Source organism: Rhinatrema bivittatum, chromosome 9, assembly GCF_901001135.1.
Source record: "Rhinatrema bivittatum chromosome 9, aRhiBiv1.1, whole genome shotgun sequence".
In the NCBI taxonomy this organism is placed as follows: Eukaryota; Metazoa; Chordata; class Amphibia; order Gymnophiona; family Rhinatrematidae; genus Rhinatrema; species Rhinatrema bivittatum.
The window spans coordinates 193,660,564-193,682,498 of record NC_042623.1 but is presented as its reverse complement, the minus strand read 5'-3'; the positions used below and the strand labels follow the sequence as shown (position 1 = coordinate 193,682,498).

The following is a 21,935-nucleotide window of genomic DNA, read 5'->3' as shown; positions in this document are numbered from 1 at the left end:
TCATTGGAGACGTTAACAATGACTGTTTTTCTGAAATGTAGAGAGAAAAACTAGACTGGAGTGGATTGAGAATGGCTTGAGATGAAAGATGGTCAAGGCAGTAGAGATGAACAGCACGCTTAAGTAGTTTGGAAGCAAAAGGGAGGAGGGATATGTGCGGATAATTAGCAGGGCAGGTAGGGTCCAGTAAGGGTTTTTAAAGGAGTGGTATGATCAGAGCACGTTTGAAGGCAGCAGGAACAGTAGCAGTGGAGAGTGATAGGCTGAGAATGTGACAGACGGAAGGGATGACTGCAGGAAAAATAGAGCCGAGGAGCTGGGTGGAAATGGGGTCAGAGGAACAAGTACTGAGTTTAGAGAAGGAGAGATGGATAGTTTCCTCCACTGCAATTTCAGAAAAGGAGTAGAGGGTGGCAGAGGCCAGGGGAAGGGTAGAGGAAAGAAGTAGGAAAGAGGAGGATAGAGGTGACCTCCAGAATAACTTTGACAACCTGTCTACTAAATGTCCTGGAGGCAACTTTGTAATTTGGGACTAAAATATGCAGCAGCCACTTGAATCGCTTGCTCTCAACCACCTGCAGAGGCCTTTTCCCCATGGCAATCATTTCCCCAATGGTCCATGCCACCACCTTCCATGCTGCCTTGGGGCAATGACGCGGAACATTAACTACCTAATCCATCGTGGTTTGCCACTGATCAGGGGCTGGGAGCTGCTGGGGGTAGGGGGGTCAGCTTGGCAGGTATACCTCCCTTTGCTGTGGTTTTCTTTCTCTTGCTGTTTTGAGTGCAGGGCGGTGAACACAGACTAGTACTTGCCTCTACTAATGGGTGTTGTGTTTGCAAATAATGGAGCATACCACCCTTTGAAAGATAGCTCAGCACCTTCCCTCTATTGATGGCCTTTAGACAATGAATGCGTTCTGAAAATGTCTGATCTCCCATAACTCTAAAGTGCATTCACACTTCTGATGTCTTGTGGGGATTCTCTCTCTGAATCCTTAAGATGATGGGGCTGGGAGAACCAGGGGCGTTTCTCATGCTCTTGGCTCCCTGATGTTCTTGAGGGGTGATTTTGGTCCCAGAAGGATGGTTGTGCATCGGATATCATGCTAGTAACTAGGTTCTCCAAACCTTCCTCAGCTATTGCTAAACTTTCAGGATTTCTATTCCTCTTAATCCCTCACATAATTCACCCGAATCAATACGTTCTGCAAAGATCTGCTGCAGATACTGGCCAGAATCAGACAGGGAGCACTATGCTAGCATTAGCTAATGCCCTTCCAGTCCTCTCCCACTGCTGATCAATAGTGTCAAAAGCGGCAGATACACACATATCCCAGGCAAGTTCCCTGGAGCATAAAGATTAAGTAAAGACCTTGGTTTTAGCCATAAACAGGTCATTGGAGACGTTAACAATGACTGTTTTTCTGAAATGTAGAGAGAAAAACTAGACTGGAGTGGATTGAGAATGGCTTGAGATGAAAGATGGTCAAGGCAGTAGAGATGAACAGCACGCTTAAGTAGTTTGGAAGCAAAAGGGAGGAGGGATATGTGCGGATAATTAGCAGGGCAGGTAGGGTCCAGTAAGGGTTTTTAAAGGAGTGGTATGATCAGAGCACGTTTGAAGGCAGCAGGAACAGTAGCAGTGGAGAGTGATAGGCTGAGAATGTGACAGACGGAAGGGATGACTGCAGGAAAAATAGAGCCGAGGAGCTGGGTGGAAATGGGGTCAGAGGAACAAGTACTGAGTTTAGAGAAGGAGAGATGGATAGTTTCCTCCACTGCAATTTCAGAAAAGGAGTAGAGGGTGGCAGAGGCCAGGGGAAGGGTAGAGGAAAGAAGTAGGAAAGAGGAGGATAGAGGTGACCTCCAGAATAACTTTGACAACCTGTCTACTAAATGTCCTGGAGGCAACTTTGTAATTTGGGACTAAAATATGCAGCAGCCACTTGAATCGCTTGCTCTCAACCACCTGCAGAGGCCTTTTCCCCATGGCAATCATTTCCCCAATGGTCCATGCCACCACCTTCCATGCTGCCTTGGGGCAATGACGCGGAACATTAACTACCTAATCCATCGTGGTTTGCCACTGATCAGGGGCTGGGAGCTGCTGGGGGTAGGGGGGTCAGCTTGGCAGGTATACCTCCCTTTGCTGTGGTTTTCTTTCTCTTGCTGTTTTGAGTGCAGGGCGGTGAACACAGACTAGTACTTGCCTCTACTAATGGGTGTTGTGTTTGCAAATAATGGAGCATACCACCCTTTGAAAGATAGCTCAGCACCTTCCCTCTATTGATGGCCTTTAGACAATGAATGCGTTCTGAAAATGTCTGATCTCCCATAACTCTAAAGTGCATTCACACTTCTGATGTCTTGTGGGGATTCTCTCTCTGAATCCTTAAGATGATGGGGCTGGGAGAACCAGGGGCGTTTCTCATGCTCTTGGCTCCCTGATGTTCTTGAGGGGTGATTTTGGTCCCAGAAGGATGGTTGTGCATCGGATATCATGCTAGTAACTAGGTTCTCCAAACCTTCCTCAGCTATTGCTAAACTTTCAGGATTTCTATTCCTCTTAATCCCTCACATAATTCACCCGAATCAATACGTTCTGCAAAGATCTGCTGCAGATACTGGCCAGAATCAGACAGGGAGCACTATGCTAGCATTAGCTAATGCCCTTCCAGTCCTCTCCCACTGCTGATCAATAGTGTCAAAAGCGGCAGATACACACATATCCCAGGCAAGTTCCCTGGAGCATAAAGATTAAGTAAAGACCTTGGTTTTAGCCATAAACAGGTCATTGGAGACGTTAACAATGACTGTTTTTCTGAAATGTAGAGAGAAAAACTAGACTGGAGTGGATTGAGAATGGCTTGAGATGAAAGATGGTCAAGGCAGTAGAGATGAACAGCACGCTTAAGTAGTTTGGAAGCAAAAGGGAGGAGGGATATGTGCGGATAATTAGCAGGGCAGGTAGGGTCCAGTAAGGGTTTTTAAAGGAGTGGTATGATCAGAGCACGTTTGAAGGCAGCAGGAACAGTAGCAGTGGAGAGTGATAGGCTGAGAATGTGACAGACGGAAGGGATGACTGCAGGAAAAATAGAGCCGAGGAGCTGGGTGGAAATGGGGTCAGAGGAACAAGTACTGAGTTTAGAGAAGGAGAGATGGATAGTTTCCTCCACTGCAATTTCAGAAAAGGAGTAGAGGGTGGCAGAGGCCAGGGGAAGGGTAGAGGAAAGAAGTAGGAAAGAGGAGGATAGAGGTGACCTCCAGAATAACTTTGACAACCTGTCTACTAAATGTCCTGGAGGCAACTTTGTAATTTGGGACTAAAATATGCAGCAGCCACTTGAATCGCTTGCTCTCAACCACCTGCAGAGGCCTTTTCCCCATGGCAATCATTTCCCCAATGGTCCATGCCACCACCTTCCATGCTGCCTTGGGGCAATGACGCGGAACATTAACTACCTAATCCATCGTGGTTTGCCACTGATCAGGGGCTGGGAGCTGCTGGGGGTAGGGGGGTCAGCTTGGCAGGTATACCTCCCTTTGCTGTGGTTTTCTTTCTCTTGCTGTTTTGAGTGCAGGGCGGTGAACACAGACTAGTACTTGCCTCTACTAATGGGTGTTGTGTTTGCAAATAATGGAGCATACCACCCTTTGAAAGATAGCTCAGCACCTTCCCTCTATTGATGGCCTTTAGACAATGAATGCGTTCTGAAAATGTCTGATCTCCCATAACTCTAAAGTGCATTCACACTTCTGATGTCTTGTGGGGATTCTCTCTCTGAATCCTTAAGATGATGGGGCTGGGAGAACCAGGGGCGTTTCTCATGCTCTTGGCTCCCTGATGTTCTTGAGGGGTGATTTTGGTCCCAGAAGGATGGTTGTGCATCGGATATCATGCTAGTAACTAGGTTCTCCAAACCTTCCTCAGCTATTGCTAAACTTTCAGGATTTCTATTCCTCTTAATCCCTCACATAATTCACCCGAATCAATACGTTCTGCAAAGATCTGCTGCAGATACTGGCCAGAATCAGACAGGGAGCACTATGCTAGCATTAGCTAATGCCCTTCCAGTCCTCTCCCACTGCTGCAGCCCTCTGATCAGGGGCATAGGTAAGGGTGGCCCTTGGGGACCTGTGCTCCATCACATTTGCCTCAGGCCCCCACCCTTAGCAGCAAAGTCATGTTAAATCTGAGACATCCCTTAAAGATGCTGCAATTAGAGGGTTAGACTGGAAGCATGAGATCCCCTGAACATGTAGAGGCTGCAGGGAAACAATACTGTCCTTGAGCTAGTCCTGTAAAGGTTTGGGCCATCAAAGGCTTTCTGTTTACTTCTGGCAGGTAATTATTTCCCCTAAAAGTTCAGGAACGCGTAGCCTGGGTAGAAGCCTATTTACATATTGGTCTTCAGAAACTCGTATAAAGTAGCAGCCATAACCACAGAGAGTGAGAAAGAACAGAGAAAAACCAGGGCAAGAAAAGAGTGAAAAAGCAGAAGATACAGAAAGGGCTGACACAATACAGTGCAACAGGGGGGATTAGTGCCTATGTAACTCGTGTCAGACGCAGAGTGAATGCGATAGCGCTCATCACATGCAAATGCAAAAAATATTTTTAAAAAGTGTGCGTCTCAGTTGCACATTTAGCTCTCTGATATTAACGCCTGCCTGGAGCAGGCGTTAATAGCTGAGCGCATGTAAAATAAGTACAGAAAAGCAGAAAAAAAAAACTGCATTTCTGTACCTTGGCAGACCGCTGAGTTATGAAGACCTACGCCGGTAAACTCGGCATCGGTTTTCATAACCGGCCGTCTGCCAGTAATGAAAACGGACGCCACTCAGCGTCCGTTTTCATTGCTGGCAGACGGCCGGATATGAAAACCGATGACGAGTTTACCGGCGTCGGTTTTTGTAACCGGCGGCCGCGGCAGGGTCGCGTTAGCAAGGAGGCGCTAAGATCTCGCAAGCGACCCTAGCGCGACCCCTAATTTGTTTACAGCATGGCGCCCCCCCCCCTTGCGGGCACCATGCGTGCATTAAGAAAGCGAGCGCGGGAAAGTCAGCGCCCGCTTTCCGCGTTTTAATATTGCATCGGCCCCAGAGCGTTGCCAGAAATTAAAGGGTTTTGTAGCCATTGCTGTGAACACCCATACAGGATGAGGCAAAGGGAGGGGGTGGGGCAGGGCACTAGCCTAGTGCTTACCCGTGTTAACCTTAGGCCGCCGCAAACATTTAGTTCTAGGGATGTTCAGAAGGGAAAAATGAATAGTCTAAGACTCTGTAAAATGGCAAAGGAGTACTAGCACTGGAAGGAGTTCTCCAAATCAGTCTGAGAGGAGCCAAAACACAGCAAAAATGGGAAGAGCACCCCCAATGCTGCAAAAGAGGGCATCAGCAACAGTGATAACCCTTGATGGCACATCAAGTAGCAAACTAGCACAAAAAGTGTCATCGGCTTCATAAGGCAACATGAAGGGAGAATGAAGCAGAAAAAAAAAACCCAAGGCAGGCACTGATAAAAGATCCAAGCAGCCCAAAGTGGCTTCAAGACCCCAACGCATCATAAGAGGTGCAAAGCAGCCATTCAGACTGACGAGAGTAACTCTGGGGTATGACAGCAAGGCAGAGTGGCAAAGTGAACTGCAAGGTTTAAGATCCTGTCATGGAAGCAAGGATGAGTGCAGGGTGGAATTTGGATTTTCTTGAGAAATAGGCTTTCCAAATGACACTGATATCACATGGAAATGGTTTCACAATGATAGGGGTTTATAGTAAGCTCTGTGTGTGTGTGTGTGGGGGGGGGGGGGTGTTATAGAAAAAGATTCCCATATTCTTTACCTGAACTCTGGCTGCTGCATTTCCTGATTCTGTCGTTTTGCATGAGTTCCCTCTTACTATTCTAATTTCTAATAATATTCAGTACAGGAAATGGTTTCTCTTGAGCATCTTTTTGTCTTTTGCCAGTATTTTTGTCCTCTGAATGAGAGCTTTTTTTGGACAAACCACCCCAGTGCAATCTTCCATCAAACATAAGAACATGCCATGCTGGGTCAGACCAAGGGTCCATCAAGCCCAGCATCCTGTTTCCAACAACGGCCAAACCAGGCCACAAGAACCTGGCAAGTACCCAAACTCCAAGGGAGGAGCTCTATGCTCACTGACTGTGCCATGCTAATGTGTGTGTGCGCGGGGAACAGAGACAATGCTGCACTGAGTGTCACACTGTGTGCACTAGCTCTGACAGTGCTGAGCCTAGTTACAGCTTCCACAATACAGCCTGGTATGCTTCAGTCTCTGCCCTGCCCTCAGTGCTCACTACCCACTGTGCAGGCACAGAGACAAAATCAATAGCGGCTCTGCAAGCAATGCTCCACACTGCCCCCAGCCTTCACAAAGGACGTAAAGAACAGCGAGACACGTCTACTGACACAGAGCTTCTGACGCAGTGCCTGCAAGGTTACTGTGTGACTGGAATCAGTATTCTAAGGCCACATGAAGGAGGAATGAAGCAGAAAAGGTAGCAGAAAAATACCCAAGGCAGGCACTGATAAAAGGGCCAAGTAGCACAAATAGTAACTTTAAGATATCAAAAGAACATGAGACATACAAAGCAACCCCACCCCCCCAGACTGACAAGCGCAATTTCAGATGTAAGATCTGGGGTACGACAGCAAGGCATAGTGACAAAGAGAACGCCAAAATTTAAAGTCTGGGCATGAAAGCATGGATGAGAGTCACAAAGACCCTCGAGGTGCTGGGTGGAATTTGGATTTTCTTGTGAAATGGGCTTTCTAAATGAAAACGGTATCACATTTAGTACATGGAAATGGTTTCACAATGATAGGGATTTTTTTTTTAAATAATCTTATTCTGCATCCGCACAATACAGTAGCACATGAAATGTATCAGTATACCAATACTATTATCAGGGTTGATTTCTACAGACAACATTTCTCACATTCTGTACTTGAACGCTGGTTGTTGCATTTCCTGATTTTGTCGTTTTGCATGAGGTCCTTCTTACTACTCTAATCGCTTATGATATTCAGTACAGGAAATGGTTTCTCTTGAGCATCTTTGGTCTTGTGCCAGTATTTCTTCCTTTGAATGAGGGCTTTTTTGGACAAACCACCCCTGTGTAATCAACCATCAAACAGGGTGGGAGAATCAAGTTGAGATTGTGAAGGGGCTTCATGCCTGCTGACTGTGCCACGTTAATGTGTTTGTGGGGAACACAGAGACAATGCAGCACTGAGTGTCACACTGTGTGCACCAGTCCTCTGACCCTGCTGAGCTTAGTGACAAGCTTCACAACATAGCCTGGTATGTTTCAGTCTCTGCCCTACCCGCCATGCTCACCTTGTGCTCACTGCCCAGGCAGAGACAAAATGAGTAGCAGCTCTGCAAGCAACTCTCCAGCCTGGCTCCAGTCTCCACAATGGAAAAAAAGGAACAGCAAGCAACACAACTCTGCTCAGACACAGAGCTTCTGATGCCGTGCTGCCTGGTTGCTTTCCTCTATTTTGTGACTAGTAAAGTGAAAGTCTAAAATGGGCAGCAGCCAAAAAGTTGTTTGGGAAACATTATCTAGGAACTCAGAGAGAGCTCAAACAGCATCCTCCTTCACAGATAATGACTTTAGAAAAAAGGCACAGGCATTTTCTGACATGCTCAGTCTTCAAGATCAGCATCATTGTGTCTGGTGTGCAGTGATAGGTTGGACTGGAAACATGCTTTGCTGTGATATGTCATCCCTGTTGTCTCCTTGACAACATGTCCATCCTACCCGTGTCTGCTGGCTGGCTGCTCTATACTTTGAATCAATTTCTAACTGCAAACCTGTTGCTCTCCTATTGATTTCTATAAGGCTATCGACTTGAATAGCTTATAGAAATCATTATATTCAAAACAAATGGGATGAATAGGATTCATTTAATTCAGGGCCCTCTTAATTCATTTCGGGGACCACCAAAAGAAACAAATTGGACTCTGCTTGTTTCTTTGTACCCATTCATTTGAAACATGCACATCCCTTTTTACCCATTCGTTTGAAATATGCATATATTCAGTTTTGGCTACGTCCATGCCTCTGAGCCTGCTTACAACTTCATATCATGACACCTTGTTGTTGAATATTTTTTCTATGCAAAATTGTACTTTACTAAAAGCTGCTAAATATTTAAGAACATAAGAACATAAGAAATTGCCAGGCTGGGTCAGACCAAGGGTCCATCAAGCCCAGCATCCTCTTTCCAACAGTGGCCAATCCAGGCCATAAGAACCTGGCAATTACCCAAACACAAAGGGGCGGATTTTCAGAGCCCTGCTCGCCTAAATCCGCCCAAAACCGGGCGGATTTAGGCGAGCAGGGCCCTGCGCGCCGGTAGGCCTATTTTACATAGGCCTACCGGCGCGCGCAGAGCCCCGGGACTCGCGTAAGTCCCGGGGTTCTCTGAGGGGGGCGTGTCGGGGGTGGGCCCGGTCGTCGCGGCGTTTAGGGGGCGTGTCGGCAGCATTTTGGGGGCGGGTACGGGGGCGTGGCTACGGCCCGGGACGGTCCGGGGGCGTGGCCGCGCCCTCCGTACCCGCCCCCAGGTCGCATCCCGGCGCGCAACAGGCCCGCTGGCGCGCGGGGATTTACTTCTCCCTCCGGGAGGCGTAAATCCCCGGAGAAAGGTAAGGGGGGGGTGTAGACAGGGCCGGGCAGGTGGGTTAGGTAGAGGAAGGGAGGGGAAGGTGAGGGGAGGGCGTTAGAGGATTCCCTCCAAGGCTGCTCCGATTTCGGAGCGGCCTTGGAGGGAATGGGGGTAGGCTGCGCGGCTCGGCGCGCGCCGGCTATACAGAATTCATAGCCTTGCGCGCGCCGATCCAGGATTTTAGTGGATACGCGCGGCTCCACGCGTATCTACTAAAATCCAGCGTACTTTTGCTGGCGCCTGATGCGCCAGCAAAAGTACGCCTATTCGCGTTTTTTTAAAATCTACCCCTAAGAATGTTTCTATCAGACCAAAGGCTGATCTACTCCCAGCAGCCTGTTTCCAAAAGTGGGAAGCTGTGGGTGTTTAGGGGAAATGTAGGAGATTGGCTTCAGATCTTTCCACCTAATGTCACGGTTTGGATATACCCAGATCTGTGGTGACACCCCTGAACGTTGTGTTTAACAACTTGTGATTGAGCTAATCTTCCACAAATTTGCTTCTTTCTGTATTCAGAGATACTATTCTATTTCCTTTCACCGTGTCCTGTGGCAATTTATTTAAATTTATCAATCATTAGGTCATGAATCATTCGGTCCCTACGTATTGGCAATCCGCAACAGATATGGCCATATTCGCTGTATTTGTGGGGAAGCGAAACATATTGCGATTCCCCACGAATACACAAATCTTCGCCAAATTATTTGGCCACCTAAAGAAACCAATTTAAACAAACCCCCCACCCTCCTGACCCCCCCCCCCCCCAAGACTTACCAAAACTCCCTGGTAGTCCAGCGGGGGTCCGGGATCCATTCCCTGCACTCACACCCTCGGCTGCCGTTTCAAAATGGCACCGATAGCCTTTGACCTACTATGTCACAGGGGCTACTGGTGCCATTGGTCAACCCCTGTCACATGGCCATTGGCACCATCTTGTGCTCCTACCATGTGACAGGGGCTGACCAATGGCACCGGTAGCCCTTGTGACATAGTATGGGCAAAGGCTATCGGTGCCATTTTGATTACTGGCAGCCGACAGTCCAAGTGCAGGAGGTTGCGCCCGGACCTCCGCTGACCACCAGGGACTTTTGGCAAGTCTTGGGGGGACCCCCCCTGACCCCCACAAGACTTGCCAAAAGTCCAGCGAGGGTCTGGGAGCCCTTGCCCATACTATGTCACAGGGGCTACTGGTGCCATTGGTCAGCCCCTGTCACATGGTAGGAGCACAAGATGGCACCGATGGCCATGTGACAGGGGCTGACCAATGGCACCGGTAGCCCTTGTGACATAGTAAGGTCAAAGGCTATCGGCGCCATTTTGAAACGGCAGCCGAGGGTGTGAGTGCAGGGGATGGCTCCCGGACCCCTGCTGGACCACCAGGGAGTTTTGGTAAGTCTTGGGGGGGGGTCAGGAGGGTGGGGGGTTGTACTTAATTTAATTTTAGTGGGGGAACGAACAGAAATCAATGGATAAACGTATCGGGGTGCCATACGGCCGAATGCAACGTATCTGCCCCCTGACGAATCCAAATCCCGAATACAACGTATGGCGTCCCTCTGCACATGCCTATGAATCATTTCTATGATAGCGGCCCAAGCAATGTACAGCACAGCAAAAAAAAAAAGTATAAACAAATAAAACTCCACAAAACAGCAGACACATTATTAATATAATAACAGCCCATCCACTTCTTACATTCTCACATAAACCATCTCACCTGCATCCCTATTACTCAGCTGGACACCCATCACTTCACCTAAAATGCAGCATGAAGTAAGCACACTGTGATCATCTCTTGGGAGGTTTAATCCAAATCACAGGGGCAATTAATGGAAAAAGCCCTCCCTCTAGTCTTCTGAAAATATGTTGCCCTCACTGAGGGAACACAAAGTAACCCCTCCAGTGATGAACATAAACAAGAGGGGCACAGACAAAGGAGTCCCGCCTTCACCTGGTCTTAGTTTTAAACTTGTCCTCTCATAGTTTCATTGGATCTTGGGTAATGAGACCTAAGAAACACAACGTGCCTTGGGATGAAATGGCCGTCCCATGGAGGCTCCACTGCACTGTGCAAAATTTGTAATAAAATGACATATTTGAACAGGTATAAGCAGTCATTTTTTTTGAGCGCAGTTGAAACATGTTCTCTGCACAACCAATCTCCTCCCGTAGCCAGAGTACACGATATTCTCAGACTAATTATTTTTTTTCCTTTTTAAACCAACTATCCAAAGAAAACATGAAATTATTATAGTGTGTGTGTGTGTGTGTGTGTGTGTGTGTGTGTGTGTGTGTGTATCCCCCTTCTCGACAGAATGAACTCCCTTGGTGCTTATACATTATTTCCCCTATTCTGATGAATTATGTCCTGTTCTCTCCTGTAAATGTTCATAATGTACCCCGCTCTGAACGTAGGAAGGGCGGGTAATACATTTTTTAAATAAATAAATAAATGTGTTTTGTGTTTGGTGTTCTATCCAGACCAAATTTTCAGGACATTTTGGGGGGGGGGGGGGGGGGTACACGAGGACTCTGCCAGGCGTGTACTGTTTTGTTTTTCGCATCCATGCTTACGCACAGATTCACACGCCCCCGAAAGCAGGCTCCTTTCGTTCCGAATGCCTAACTTCCTGTTAATGGATAAAAGTTGAACTCTTTGGAGTAACGTTAAAAGATAAAAAAGTGATTTTGACGGTGCGTCCTTTTAAAAGGGAGGAGCGCAGCAGAATTCACCTGAACGGGGCACCAGGTCTGTTTTGCAGAGACCTACCTTTCACTCCATACAGTAGAAAAGCTTTTAATAAAATGTACTAAAGTCTTCTCAATAACAAGGTGATATTTTTTCACGTATCAGTTTGTCCCGACCGCAGACATGTGCGAATGAAAAAAAAACATCGCCTTCCCACCCTCGCCATCCCCAGTGGGCTGTGCACTATTTCAGCTCTACTCCCATTAATTAAGCAATAATATTCAGTCTGCATTATTGAAATAGTTTACTCTTACTCTAGGACCCCCGATTACACAAGTCGTTTCGGGTCGCTGGGGGCACGCTGCTCTTTGGCAGTTAGCTCCAAGCTGCTCACTTTGCTAATTAAGATTCTCTTTTACACTCTTTTGCTAGCAGTGGACTTCACTATTGTGCAAAGATATCAGCTCCACTATTATGAATTTGACTAGTTCCAGACGTACATTCGTGAAGGTACTCTCCGGTAATCTTTTCGCAGCCCTCGGAGCAGCACGGTAAGCAAGAGAATCGCAAGTTTCCTCACACACACACACACACACACACACACACACTGGGTTGGTAATGGCTATGAATTATTTATTTATTTAAAAAAAAAAATCTATAGACTGCTCTATCATCAGCTCTATGTAAATAACATCTCCCTCTCCCACACACCTACATGCATTCTGAGTGAGATTATCTGCGACGCTGCCCCAGGCATGACTGCTCCCAGGATTACAGGGGATTAAAGAGTTGCACGAGGTAGCATGCTAATATTTCATTATTCTAGAGGACGGCTGCTTGCAGTGTAAATTTTTGAAATATTGAGCAGAAGACCAAAAAAAAAATAAACAGGTGCTTTTGAGGATAAAAAACCCTGTTCCCACCACACCCTATCCCCCGTGCCCCATTGACCCTGATCTATAAATTATACTGCATCACTTTATATTAGGTGGAAAATGCCCACTCCTTCTCCTATTTCTGATACCTAGTTATCTCTGTAATATAAAGTGATTCAGTGTTCCGCATGTGTTACTGCAAGCTTGCTCCAGAGACGGCAACATTAGGGTTGTTCTGTATCCTCCAGTGCAACCTGGGTGTCTGCAGATAATAAAAAAAGGGAGATGCTCAGAAGCTAGCAGACATCATTTTTCAGAGGTTCTTCTGGCAAAAAAAATTTTTTTTTTTAAATTGTATTTGTTCTGCTCAAAACCATCTGAAACAATTATATAAAAAATAGTAAAGAAATTGGCAAATCGATCATCTTTAACTCTTTCTGCAAACTCTAATCTTTCAGCAAATTCTTTTGCTTTATTTCTTTCAAAAAAAAAAGTGAAGAACATTTGTAATTCTCTCTCGGCTGCTTCTTTTACAGGTTGTTCTGCTGCTTCGAGATTTTCCTCATTTAAGGAAATTAATAGTGTAGGTGTTAGTATCCTTTTAAAGACTCTTCATCTCACTACAAATTCAGATCCTTTCCCTTCCCCCATGGAGTCTCGCGCATTTATAACCTCTAGAGTTGATTATTGTAATTCCTTGTTGTTAGGTTCACCTAATTATCAAATAAAAAGACTACAACTACTTCAGAATCCATCAGCTAGACTGATTTTTGGTCTCAAGAAATATGATCACACATCTCCTATTCTAATACAACTACCCTGGCTCCCGATTAATTATTGTATTCAATTTAAAGTTCTATGTCTTACTTTTTGAGCTTTACATATAGGTTCTCCATTACCTCCTTACACTACAATGCATTCTCTTTGTTCCTCTCAGATGGGTTTAATTTTCTTTACCTTCACCTTCTGTCATTCGTCTAGAGCAGGGGTGGGCAATTAATTTTCCCATGGGGCCGCATGAGAAATTGGGATGGTTTAGAGGGCCGGACTAATATAATTAACTCAGTTCTCAATAGCCCTACTTATGAAAAGACAGCAGTTTACCACCAATGCATGTCCTCTGAGAAAACACAACAAATAAGACCGATACAAACGCTTACATGCTAGCAAAATATCTCATCTCGGTAACAGACACAGAACCGACCTAACATACTCCCAGGATCTGTAGTAATGCACATAAACTAATCCGCACACAGTTACACCTGTATTATGGAATACACTCAAACAGAAGCAACCCTATCTATGAAAAGGCAACACCACAAATATTAAATCAGGTCCTAAAAACCAATACACCTCTTATTAGGAAAACAGAATAGCAAGCAGCTATAGATCCCCACACAGAAATAATTGTAAAACTATACTAATAAGCAGAATAAATGTTTCAAAACAGCTATGAACAGAATAACATCCAACAATTAAAAACTCATAAAAACTATTAAACATTCTCCAAACACCAATAAAATATTTCAAAAAAGCAGACATCACACAATTAAAATGGCAGTCAAGAAAAATAAACTTAAAGCCATCTTTACTTACCCCCTCCAGCAGCTCTCCAACTCCCCTTCCCTGCAGGCCGTGGCACACACCAGAAGCAGCAGTAGAAGCTAAGCTCTATACTTATGGTCCTCTTCCTTAGTGCCCATGTCTCTCACACACACACCATACCAGTCATGCCCCCATGACCAGTTTCTGTCTCTCACACACCAATCATCTCCCAAACAGTCTTTGGCACACACACCAGTCACCTTCCTGAACAGTTTCTCTCATGCCATACACACACACACACACAGGCTTCCCACTCCCGTGTTCTTCTTACATATATGGGCTTCTCACTCTCATAATCACTTTCTCTGTCTCTCTCTCTCTCACACACACACACACCCACTCACCAGTCTCTCACTCCCATGCTTGTTCTCTCCACATGCCAGGCCTCTCATTCCCATAATCACTTTCTTTCTCTCTCACACACACACACACACACACACTCACCAGTCTCTCACTCCCATGTTCTCTTTCAGATTTACAGGCTTCTCCCTCCCATGATGTGTCTCACACACACCCAGGTTTCTCACTCCCATGCTCACTCTTCACATGCACAGGCTTCTCATTCCCATAATCACTTTATTTTTCTCTCTCTCACACACACACACACACACACACCAGTCACCTGATCTCACTCATGCATACACACACACACAGGCTTCCCACTCCCAAGTTCTCTTTCAGATATACAGGCTTCTCCCTCCCATGCTGTCTCACACACACCCAGGTTTCTCACTCTCATGCTCACTCTCTTCACATGCACAGGCTTCTCATTCCCATAATCACTTTCTCTCTGTTACACACACACCAGTCTCTCTCTCATTTCCATGCTTGCTCTCCACTGCACAGGCTTCTCATTCTCTGAATCACATTCTTTCTCTCACATTCACACACACCAGTCTCTTTCTCTCACACACACAGTCACCTTACCAACCAGTCTCTCGCTCTCATGCATGCACACACACACACACAGGCTTCCCACTCCCATGCTGTCTCACACACACCCAGGTTTCTCACTCATATGCTCACTCTCTTCACATGCACAGGCTTCTCATTCCCATAATCACTTTCTCTCTGTTACACACACACCAGTCTCTCTCATTTCCATGCTCACTCTCCACGTGCACAGGCTTCTCATTCCCTGAATCACATTCTCTCACACACACCGTCACCTTACCAAGCAGTCTCTCTCTCTCATGCATGCACACTCACCCAGGTTTCTCACTCCCACAACACCAGGCTTCTTACGCTCATGCTTTCCCACATACCCAGACTTCTCACTTCCATGCTTTTTCTCTCTCACACCACACACATCAGTCACCTCCCTGACTAATGTCTCACACTCTCACATACACATCAGTCATCTCCCTGAGCAATCACTTTCATTGTCTCTCACATACACACACACACATCAGCTCTCTGACCAGTCAATCACACACAGGCTGGCTGGCTGCTTCTCACTCTCTCTTACTCACTTCCTCTTCCCCCCCCCCCGAGCACAAATGGGAGCTGCAGCAGCCCCCGAAGGCCAAGAAAGAAGAATCCCATCGGCCGCGGGAGGCTCATGCTGCTGACTCCTTTCTCGATTACTGGCTGCTTCAATTGCTCGGGGACCGACGCTGCAGCCGACGCGGCACGGCTCTTTCTCCTTCCCGTGCACCGCTCCGTGTATCACTTCCTGTTCCGGGTCACGGGAGGGGGGGGTGCAGGCGCGGGAAGAAGAAAAGGACAGCCGCGGGTACCACAGCTTCTAACACTGCTGCCGTTCCCACTGGGCTTGAACGTGCTGACAGCCCAGCGGCAACGGCAGCGGGAGGGACCGGGAGCGCGCGCCGCGGACCGGCAAAAAACTCCCGCGGACCGGTGGTTGGGGACCCCTGAAAAAGACCACGAAAGGCGGAACTGGTAGGTAGGTAGGAAAGAAACTTGAGCGAAGACACGCTGCCCGATTGGCCGGTGCTGGGCAAGGCTTGCCCAGCACCGGCCAATCGGGCAGCGTGTCTTCGCTCGAGTCACTCCCTCCCCCCCCCCCCACCGAACGCTCCCTCGCTCCCCCCGATTGGCCGGCCAATCGGGGAGAGAGGGAGCGGAGAATGAGGCACGCTGCCTTCCCTTCAGAGGGAAGGCAGCGTGCCTCATTCTCTGTCTGCTCTCAGCAGTGGGCGGGCCGGTCACAGACCGTAGGCGGGCCGGATTCAGCCCGCGGGCCGCCCCTTGCCCAGGTCTGGTCTAGAGTATACTACAGATTCCTCTTGCAGTTACCAAGCTCCTTTGCTTGGAACGCATAGCCACCTGAAATTTGTGCTGAGGCTAATTTTGCAAAGTTTAGAAAGGTAAAGATTTGCTTTTTAAACAGGCATTTAATATCTCCCTATAAACAATTTAAGTTGTAAACAGATGTTTAACATTTCCCTGTAAACAATTTATGTTGCTGTGTATTCTGTTTATTGATGTGGTTGTTATTTTTGTTGATTATTCTAGTTTTATTTTTATTGCAAGTATATTATTAGATTTGTTTTTGATAGTTTGTGATTTAAATTTATTTTGTTTTATTTATTTTATTCTTATTTTATTCTCCTTATTTTTTGATATATCCCAACTTGGTTAAAATGATTTACAAGTGGTATATAACATTTTAATAATACTAATAATCCTAATAATAATAATGCCCTATCATATGAATAGAATCCAAGCATCCTCAGCATATGGGCCCCATCGTATGAAGAAAGCCCAGATGTCTGCATATCATGTTCCTTGAGGTGTTAATGGAACCCAGGTACTTGCTACACACACACACACACATCACATCTTATGAACAGAGATCAAGTGTGTGCAATGCATGCTTCCCATAGTATTACCTACAAGCAAAGCATACTAGTGCTTAACACTTACGCTGGCAGCTGTCGTCCTTCTCCTCATAGCCTGCCATGCAGGCGCAGCGTCCAATGGGTACCAGCCAACCGCCATCTGCATTGCAGTACATCTTGGGACTGTCCAGTTCCACTGAGTTATTCACACAGGACCCCTGAACTTCCACCAGTGCAGAGTCTCCTCCAGTCACTGTGTCTTGGAACTGTGCAAGGCTGCGGATAGTGAGTGGACAGCGCTTATAGAAGACACGCACAGACACAAGGGCGATACATGCCCCCACATCCTGGAATGCCAGGTAGAAGCCCTTTTTGCTCAAATTGTTGATGCCTCTGACCTCTGTGTTGAGTTTCATCACCCGGTCTCCCACATCCACATGAGTGAAGCTCTCATCAGCAGCAATGGTGTCAATTTTGCGGTACTGGCTTTCTTTGATGAACCACAGTTTGCCATTAGATTCATAGTAGTACATGTTGAAGGTCTCCTTGCACGTTCCTGGCACACCCGGCAAACTGTTGCAGTCCCGGAGAGTGAACTTGATCTCAATGTAGACTCGTTGTGCCCCGTCCCGTGGGATCCAGCTGGTGCGCAACCAGTTGTTCTGATTGGCCTCCATGACATTACATACCTGGTATGTGCGCATGGGCGTATTCCTCTCATCCATGATGCTGATCTCTTCCCACTGCCAAGGGCAAAGAGAAGAAAGCAAACAAGAACTGGTAAGTGACATGCATGCAAGTACAGTCTCCACAGAGGTCCAACAGAATCTACAATATTATAAAGGGCAGAAAAGTAGAATATAAGAAATCATGCTATTAATTGCATCAGTAGCATGGGATCTTCTTAGTGTTTGGGTAATTGCCAGGTTCTTGTGGCCTGGTTTGGCCTCTGTTGGAAACAGGATGCTGGGCTTGATGGACCCTTGGTCTGACCCAGCATGGCAATTTCTTATGTTCTTATGGGCCAGTCCTTATAGTGTTTGAAAGGAAGGTATGAAACAAGAACAGGAGTCTAAGCCTCCCACTGATATTCTATGAGTTCATAAACTTATAAGGGAGGAAGTGACCAAATAAGAGGAGGACCAGGGTTGTCAACTCTCCAAAAACATTTCTACTGAAATGTATGAAGAAAACCCAGGTTTCTACATTTTTAGAACTGAGACTAAAATATTTAAGGGGGCGGGGGGCTGGCTGCTCTGCCTCGTGAATTGCCTGATGGACTACAAAAGTAGTGGTGGTGGTGTGAGGGCTTCTGGTCGAAATTTTTAAAGTCTGCCCTGCCTGGGGGGGAGGGGATCCCCTCCAAAGCATCTCCTGTCCTCTCCAAATGGCGTCCTTCTACTTCCCCAGTCGTTGCAGCACCTTTCCAGTTGAAAAGCGGGGTCCCTAGCATCACTAGTGGCTTCAGATGGAGCCAGAAGAGATGTGTGGTTGAGTCATAGCCTGTACATTTTAATACAGGCCAGATGGGAATGCCCTTATGGGCAGATACATTTTTCAAGGGGTTTTTAACAGGCACCACATACATTTAGAACCCTCCTCAAAGGATTTGTGTAACTTTGCTGCCTAACTGAAAACGTAATGTGGAAAGCCAGTTTCCCCCAACCACCTCCACCCCCAGCTCCTCTGTGACTGAAGGGACACACAAGTCCCAGCCACTTCTCGTGGCCACACATTTGTAAGGACATTAAGAGACCCAGAGCTTGGATTGAGATGAAACGGTAAGAAGAGGAGGGAGGGAGGTAGGGGCAATGGAGAAAGATTAGAAGTGAGGAGAAAAGAGAAAATCCCAAAGACATGGGGAATCTGAGGAAGGAAGAGAAAGAGGAGGGGACTGAAAGGGAAGGGGTGGACATGTGGCAATAGAGGAGGGGACATTAAGTAGGGGGGGAAGAGGTAGGTATGAGTTGAAAGGGAGAAGAGAGAGAGAGACGTGGAGAAGATGTGGGGCAGAGAAAGGCAGAGTTGGAGATGGACATGATAACTGAACAGCTGAGCGGAAAGAGGAAAGGATGAATGATGAGCTGAGAAACGAGAAGGGCAATGGAAAGGAAACAGAGAGAGAGGAATTGGATGGCTGGAAGGAGGGAAAGTACCCCCCACGTTTTTTTCCATTTCAGAGAGGATGGCGGGAGATCAGTGGAGGGTCACCAGCAGGGTAGAGAGCCTAGACCACAGCCCTTAAACAGAGATGCTTAAGGAACGAAAACGTACTCACTGCACTGAAAAAAAGAGAAAGGGGCACATGTGAGAAAGACTGTAATATCTAATAAAAAATAAACTAAAACACGTGATCATGATATAATGTTGGTGTGGTTGGGGGGGGGGTTGGGGGGAGGAAATAAGCTGAGAGCTGGTGGATGCATGGAATAGCTCAGCAGCAGAAGTGATGGGGACCGATACAGAAGGCAGTGGTAAACATAGAGAAGGTGAAGAAGAGTAAACGACCTGGGGACCTGGCTCCCCGACTATCAACCCAGAACAGCAACGAACTAAAAGAGAAAAGAGAAAATCTGGTGCAATTAGTCTGGCTGCTAGACAGCCCGCCCCCTCCTCACCAGCAGGGACCCTCACTGGGCCACTCTTGGACCCGCTCTATCTGCCACATTGAAGACTGCATGACAAAGCAAGGCTGGCCCTATAACCCCCCCCCCCCCCCTCTCCTCACAGGATACTCCCCTCTCCACTCTGCCTTTGGCTTCTTGTCTTTGTGCCCTTGCCTTTGCTCTGTGCCTAGCTCCTGCTTAGTTTAGGCCTTCTAGCCCAGACCTGGGCAAGGGGCGGCCCGCGGGCTGAATCCGGCCCGCCTACGGTCTGTGACCGGCCCGCCCACTGCTGAGAGCAGACGGAGAATGAACTGCTGCCTTCCCTTGCAGAGGGAAGGCAGCAGTTCATTCTCTGCTCCCTCGCTCCCCGATTGGCCGGCCAATCGGGGAGCGAGGGAGTGGAGAATGAACTGTTTTTTTTTACAGCGTCCGGTGGGGAGGAGGGAGTGACTCGAGCGAAGGCACGCTGTCCGATTGGCCGGTGCTGGGCAAGCCTTGCCCAGCACCGGCCAATTGGGCAGCGTGCCTTCGCTCGAGTTTCTTTCCTACATATGTCACAGTTCCGCCTTTCGTGGTCTTTTTCAGGGGTCCCCAACCCCGGGCCGTGGGAGTTTTTTGCCGGTCCGCGGTGCGCGCTCCCGGTCTCTCCCGCTGCCGTTGCCGCTGGGCTGTCAGCACGTTCAAGCCCAGTGGGAACGGCAGCGGTGTTAGAAGCTGTGGTACCCGCGGCTGGCCTTTTCTTCTTCCCGCGCCTGCACCCCCCCTCCCGTGACCCGGAACAGGAAGTGATACACGGAGCGGTGCGCGGGACGGAGAAAGAGCCGTGCCGCGTCGGCTGCAGCGTCGGTCCCCGAGCAATCGAAGCAGCCGGTAATCGAGAAAGGAGTCCGCAGCATGAGCCTCCCGCGGCTGATGGGATTCTTCTTTCTTGGCCTGCGGGGGCTGCTGCAGCTCCCATTTGTGCTCGGGGGGGGGGGGGGGGGGGGAAGAGGAAGTGAGTAACAGAAAGAGAGAGAAGCAGCCAGCCAGCCAGCCTGTGTGTGATTGACTGGTCAGAGAGCTGATGTGTGTGTGTGTGTGAGAGACAATGAAAGTGATTGCTCAGGGAGGTGACTGATGTGTGTGTGTGTGTGTGAGAGACAATGAAAGTGATTGCTCAGGGAGGTGACTGATGTGTGTGTGTGTGTGAGAGAAAAAGCATGGAAGTGAGAAGTCTGGGTATGTGGGAAAGCATGAGCGTAAGAAGCCTGGTGTTGTGGGAGTGAGAAACCTGGGTGAGTGTGCATGCATGAGAGAGAGAGACTGCTTGGTAAGGTGACAGTGTGTGTGAGAGAAAAAGACTGGTGTGTGTGAATGTGAGAGAATGTGATTCAGGGAATGAGAAGCCTGTGCACGTGGAGAGTGAGCATGGAAATGAGAGAGACTGGTGTGTGTGTAACAGAGAGAAAGTGATTATGGGAATGAGAAGCCTGTGCATGTGAAGAGAGTGAGCATGAGAGTGAGAAACCTGGGTGTGTGTGAGACAGCATGGGAGGGAGAAGCCTGTATATCTGAAAGAGAACTTGGGAGTGGGAAGCCTGTGTGTGTGTGTATGCATGAGTGAGATCAGGTGACTGGTGTGTGTGTGTGTGAGAGAGAGAGAAATAAAGTATGGGAATGAGAAGCCTGTGCATGTGAAGAGTGAGCATGGGAGTGAGAAACCTGGGTGTGTGTGAGACACATCATGGGAGGGAGAAGCCTGTATATCTGAAAGAGAACATGGGAGTGAGAGACTGGTGAGTGTGTGTGTGTGTGAGAGAGAGAGAGAGAGAAAGAAAGTGATTATGGGAATGAGAAGCCTGTGCATGTGGAGAGAACAAGCATGGGAGTGAGAGACTGGTGAGTGAATGTGTGGGTGTGTGTGTGTGTGAGAGAGAGAGAGACAGAGAAAGTGATTATGAGAGTGAGAAGCCCATATATGTAAGTAGAACACAGGAGTGGGAAGCCTGTGTGTGTGTGTATGGCATGAGAGAAACTGTTCAGGAAGGTGAATGGTGTGTGTGTGTGCCAAAGACTGTTTGGGAGATGATTGGTGTGTGAGAGACAGAAACTGGTCATGGGGGCATGACTGGTATGATGTGTGTGTGAGAGACATGGGCACTAAGGAAGAGGACCATAAGTATAGAGCTTAGCTTCTACTGCTGCTTCTGGTGTGTGCCACGGCCTGCAGGGAAGGGGAGTAGGAGAGCTGCTGGAGGGGGTAAGTAAAGGTGGCTTTAAGTTTATTTTTCTTGACTGCCATTTTAATTGTGTGATGTCTGCTTTTTTGAAATATTTTATTGGTGTTTGGAGAATGTTTAATAGTTTTTAATTGTTGGATGTTATTCTGTTCATAGCTGTTTTGAAACATTTATTCTGCTTATTAGTATAGTTTTACAATTATTTCTGTGTGGGGATCTATAGTGCTTGCTAGTTTTGTTTTCCTAATAAGAGGCGTATTGGTTTTTAGGACCTGATTTAATATTTGTAGTGTTGCCTTTTCATAGATAGGGTTGCTCCTGTTTGAGTGTATTCCATAATACAGGTGTAACTGTGTGCGGATTAGTTTATGTGCATTACTACAGTTAGGTCAGTTCTGTGTCTGTTACCGAGATGAGATATTTTGCTAGCATGTA

At 47.4% G+C, this 21,935-nt stretch overlaps 1 protein-coding gene across 1 annotated transcript in view; it reads right to left on the bottom strand.

The window, feature by feature from the left end:
* The window catches only part of LOC115099211 (ephrin type-A receptor 3-like), a 272,744-nt gene that overhangs the window by 184,009 nt on the left and 66,800 nt on the right, over positions 1 to 21,935 (bottom strand). The window contains exon 3 of the mRNA XM_029616650.1: positions 16,761 to 17,418. Coding sequence (XP_029472510.1) covers positions 16,761 to 17,418 — 658 coding nt within the window. The remainder of the gene's footprint in view (positions 1 to 16,760; positions 17,419 to 21,935) is intronic.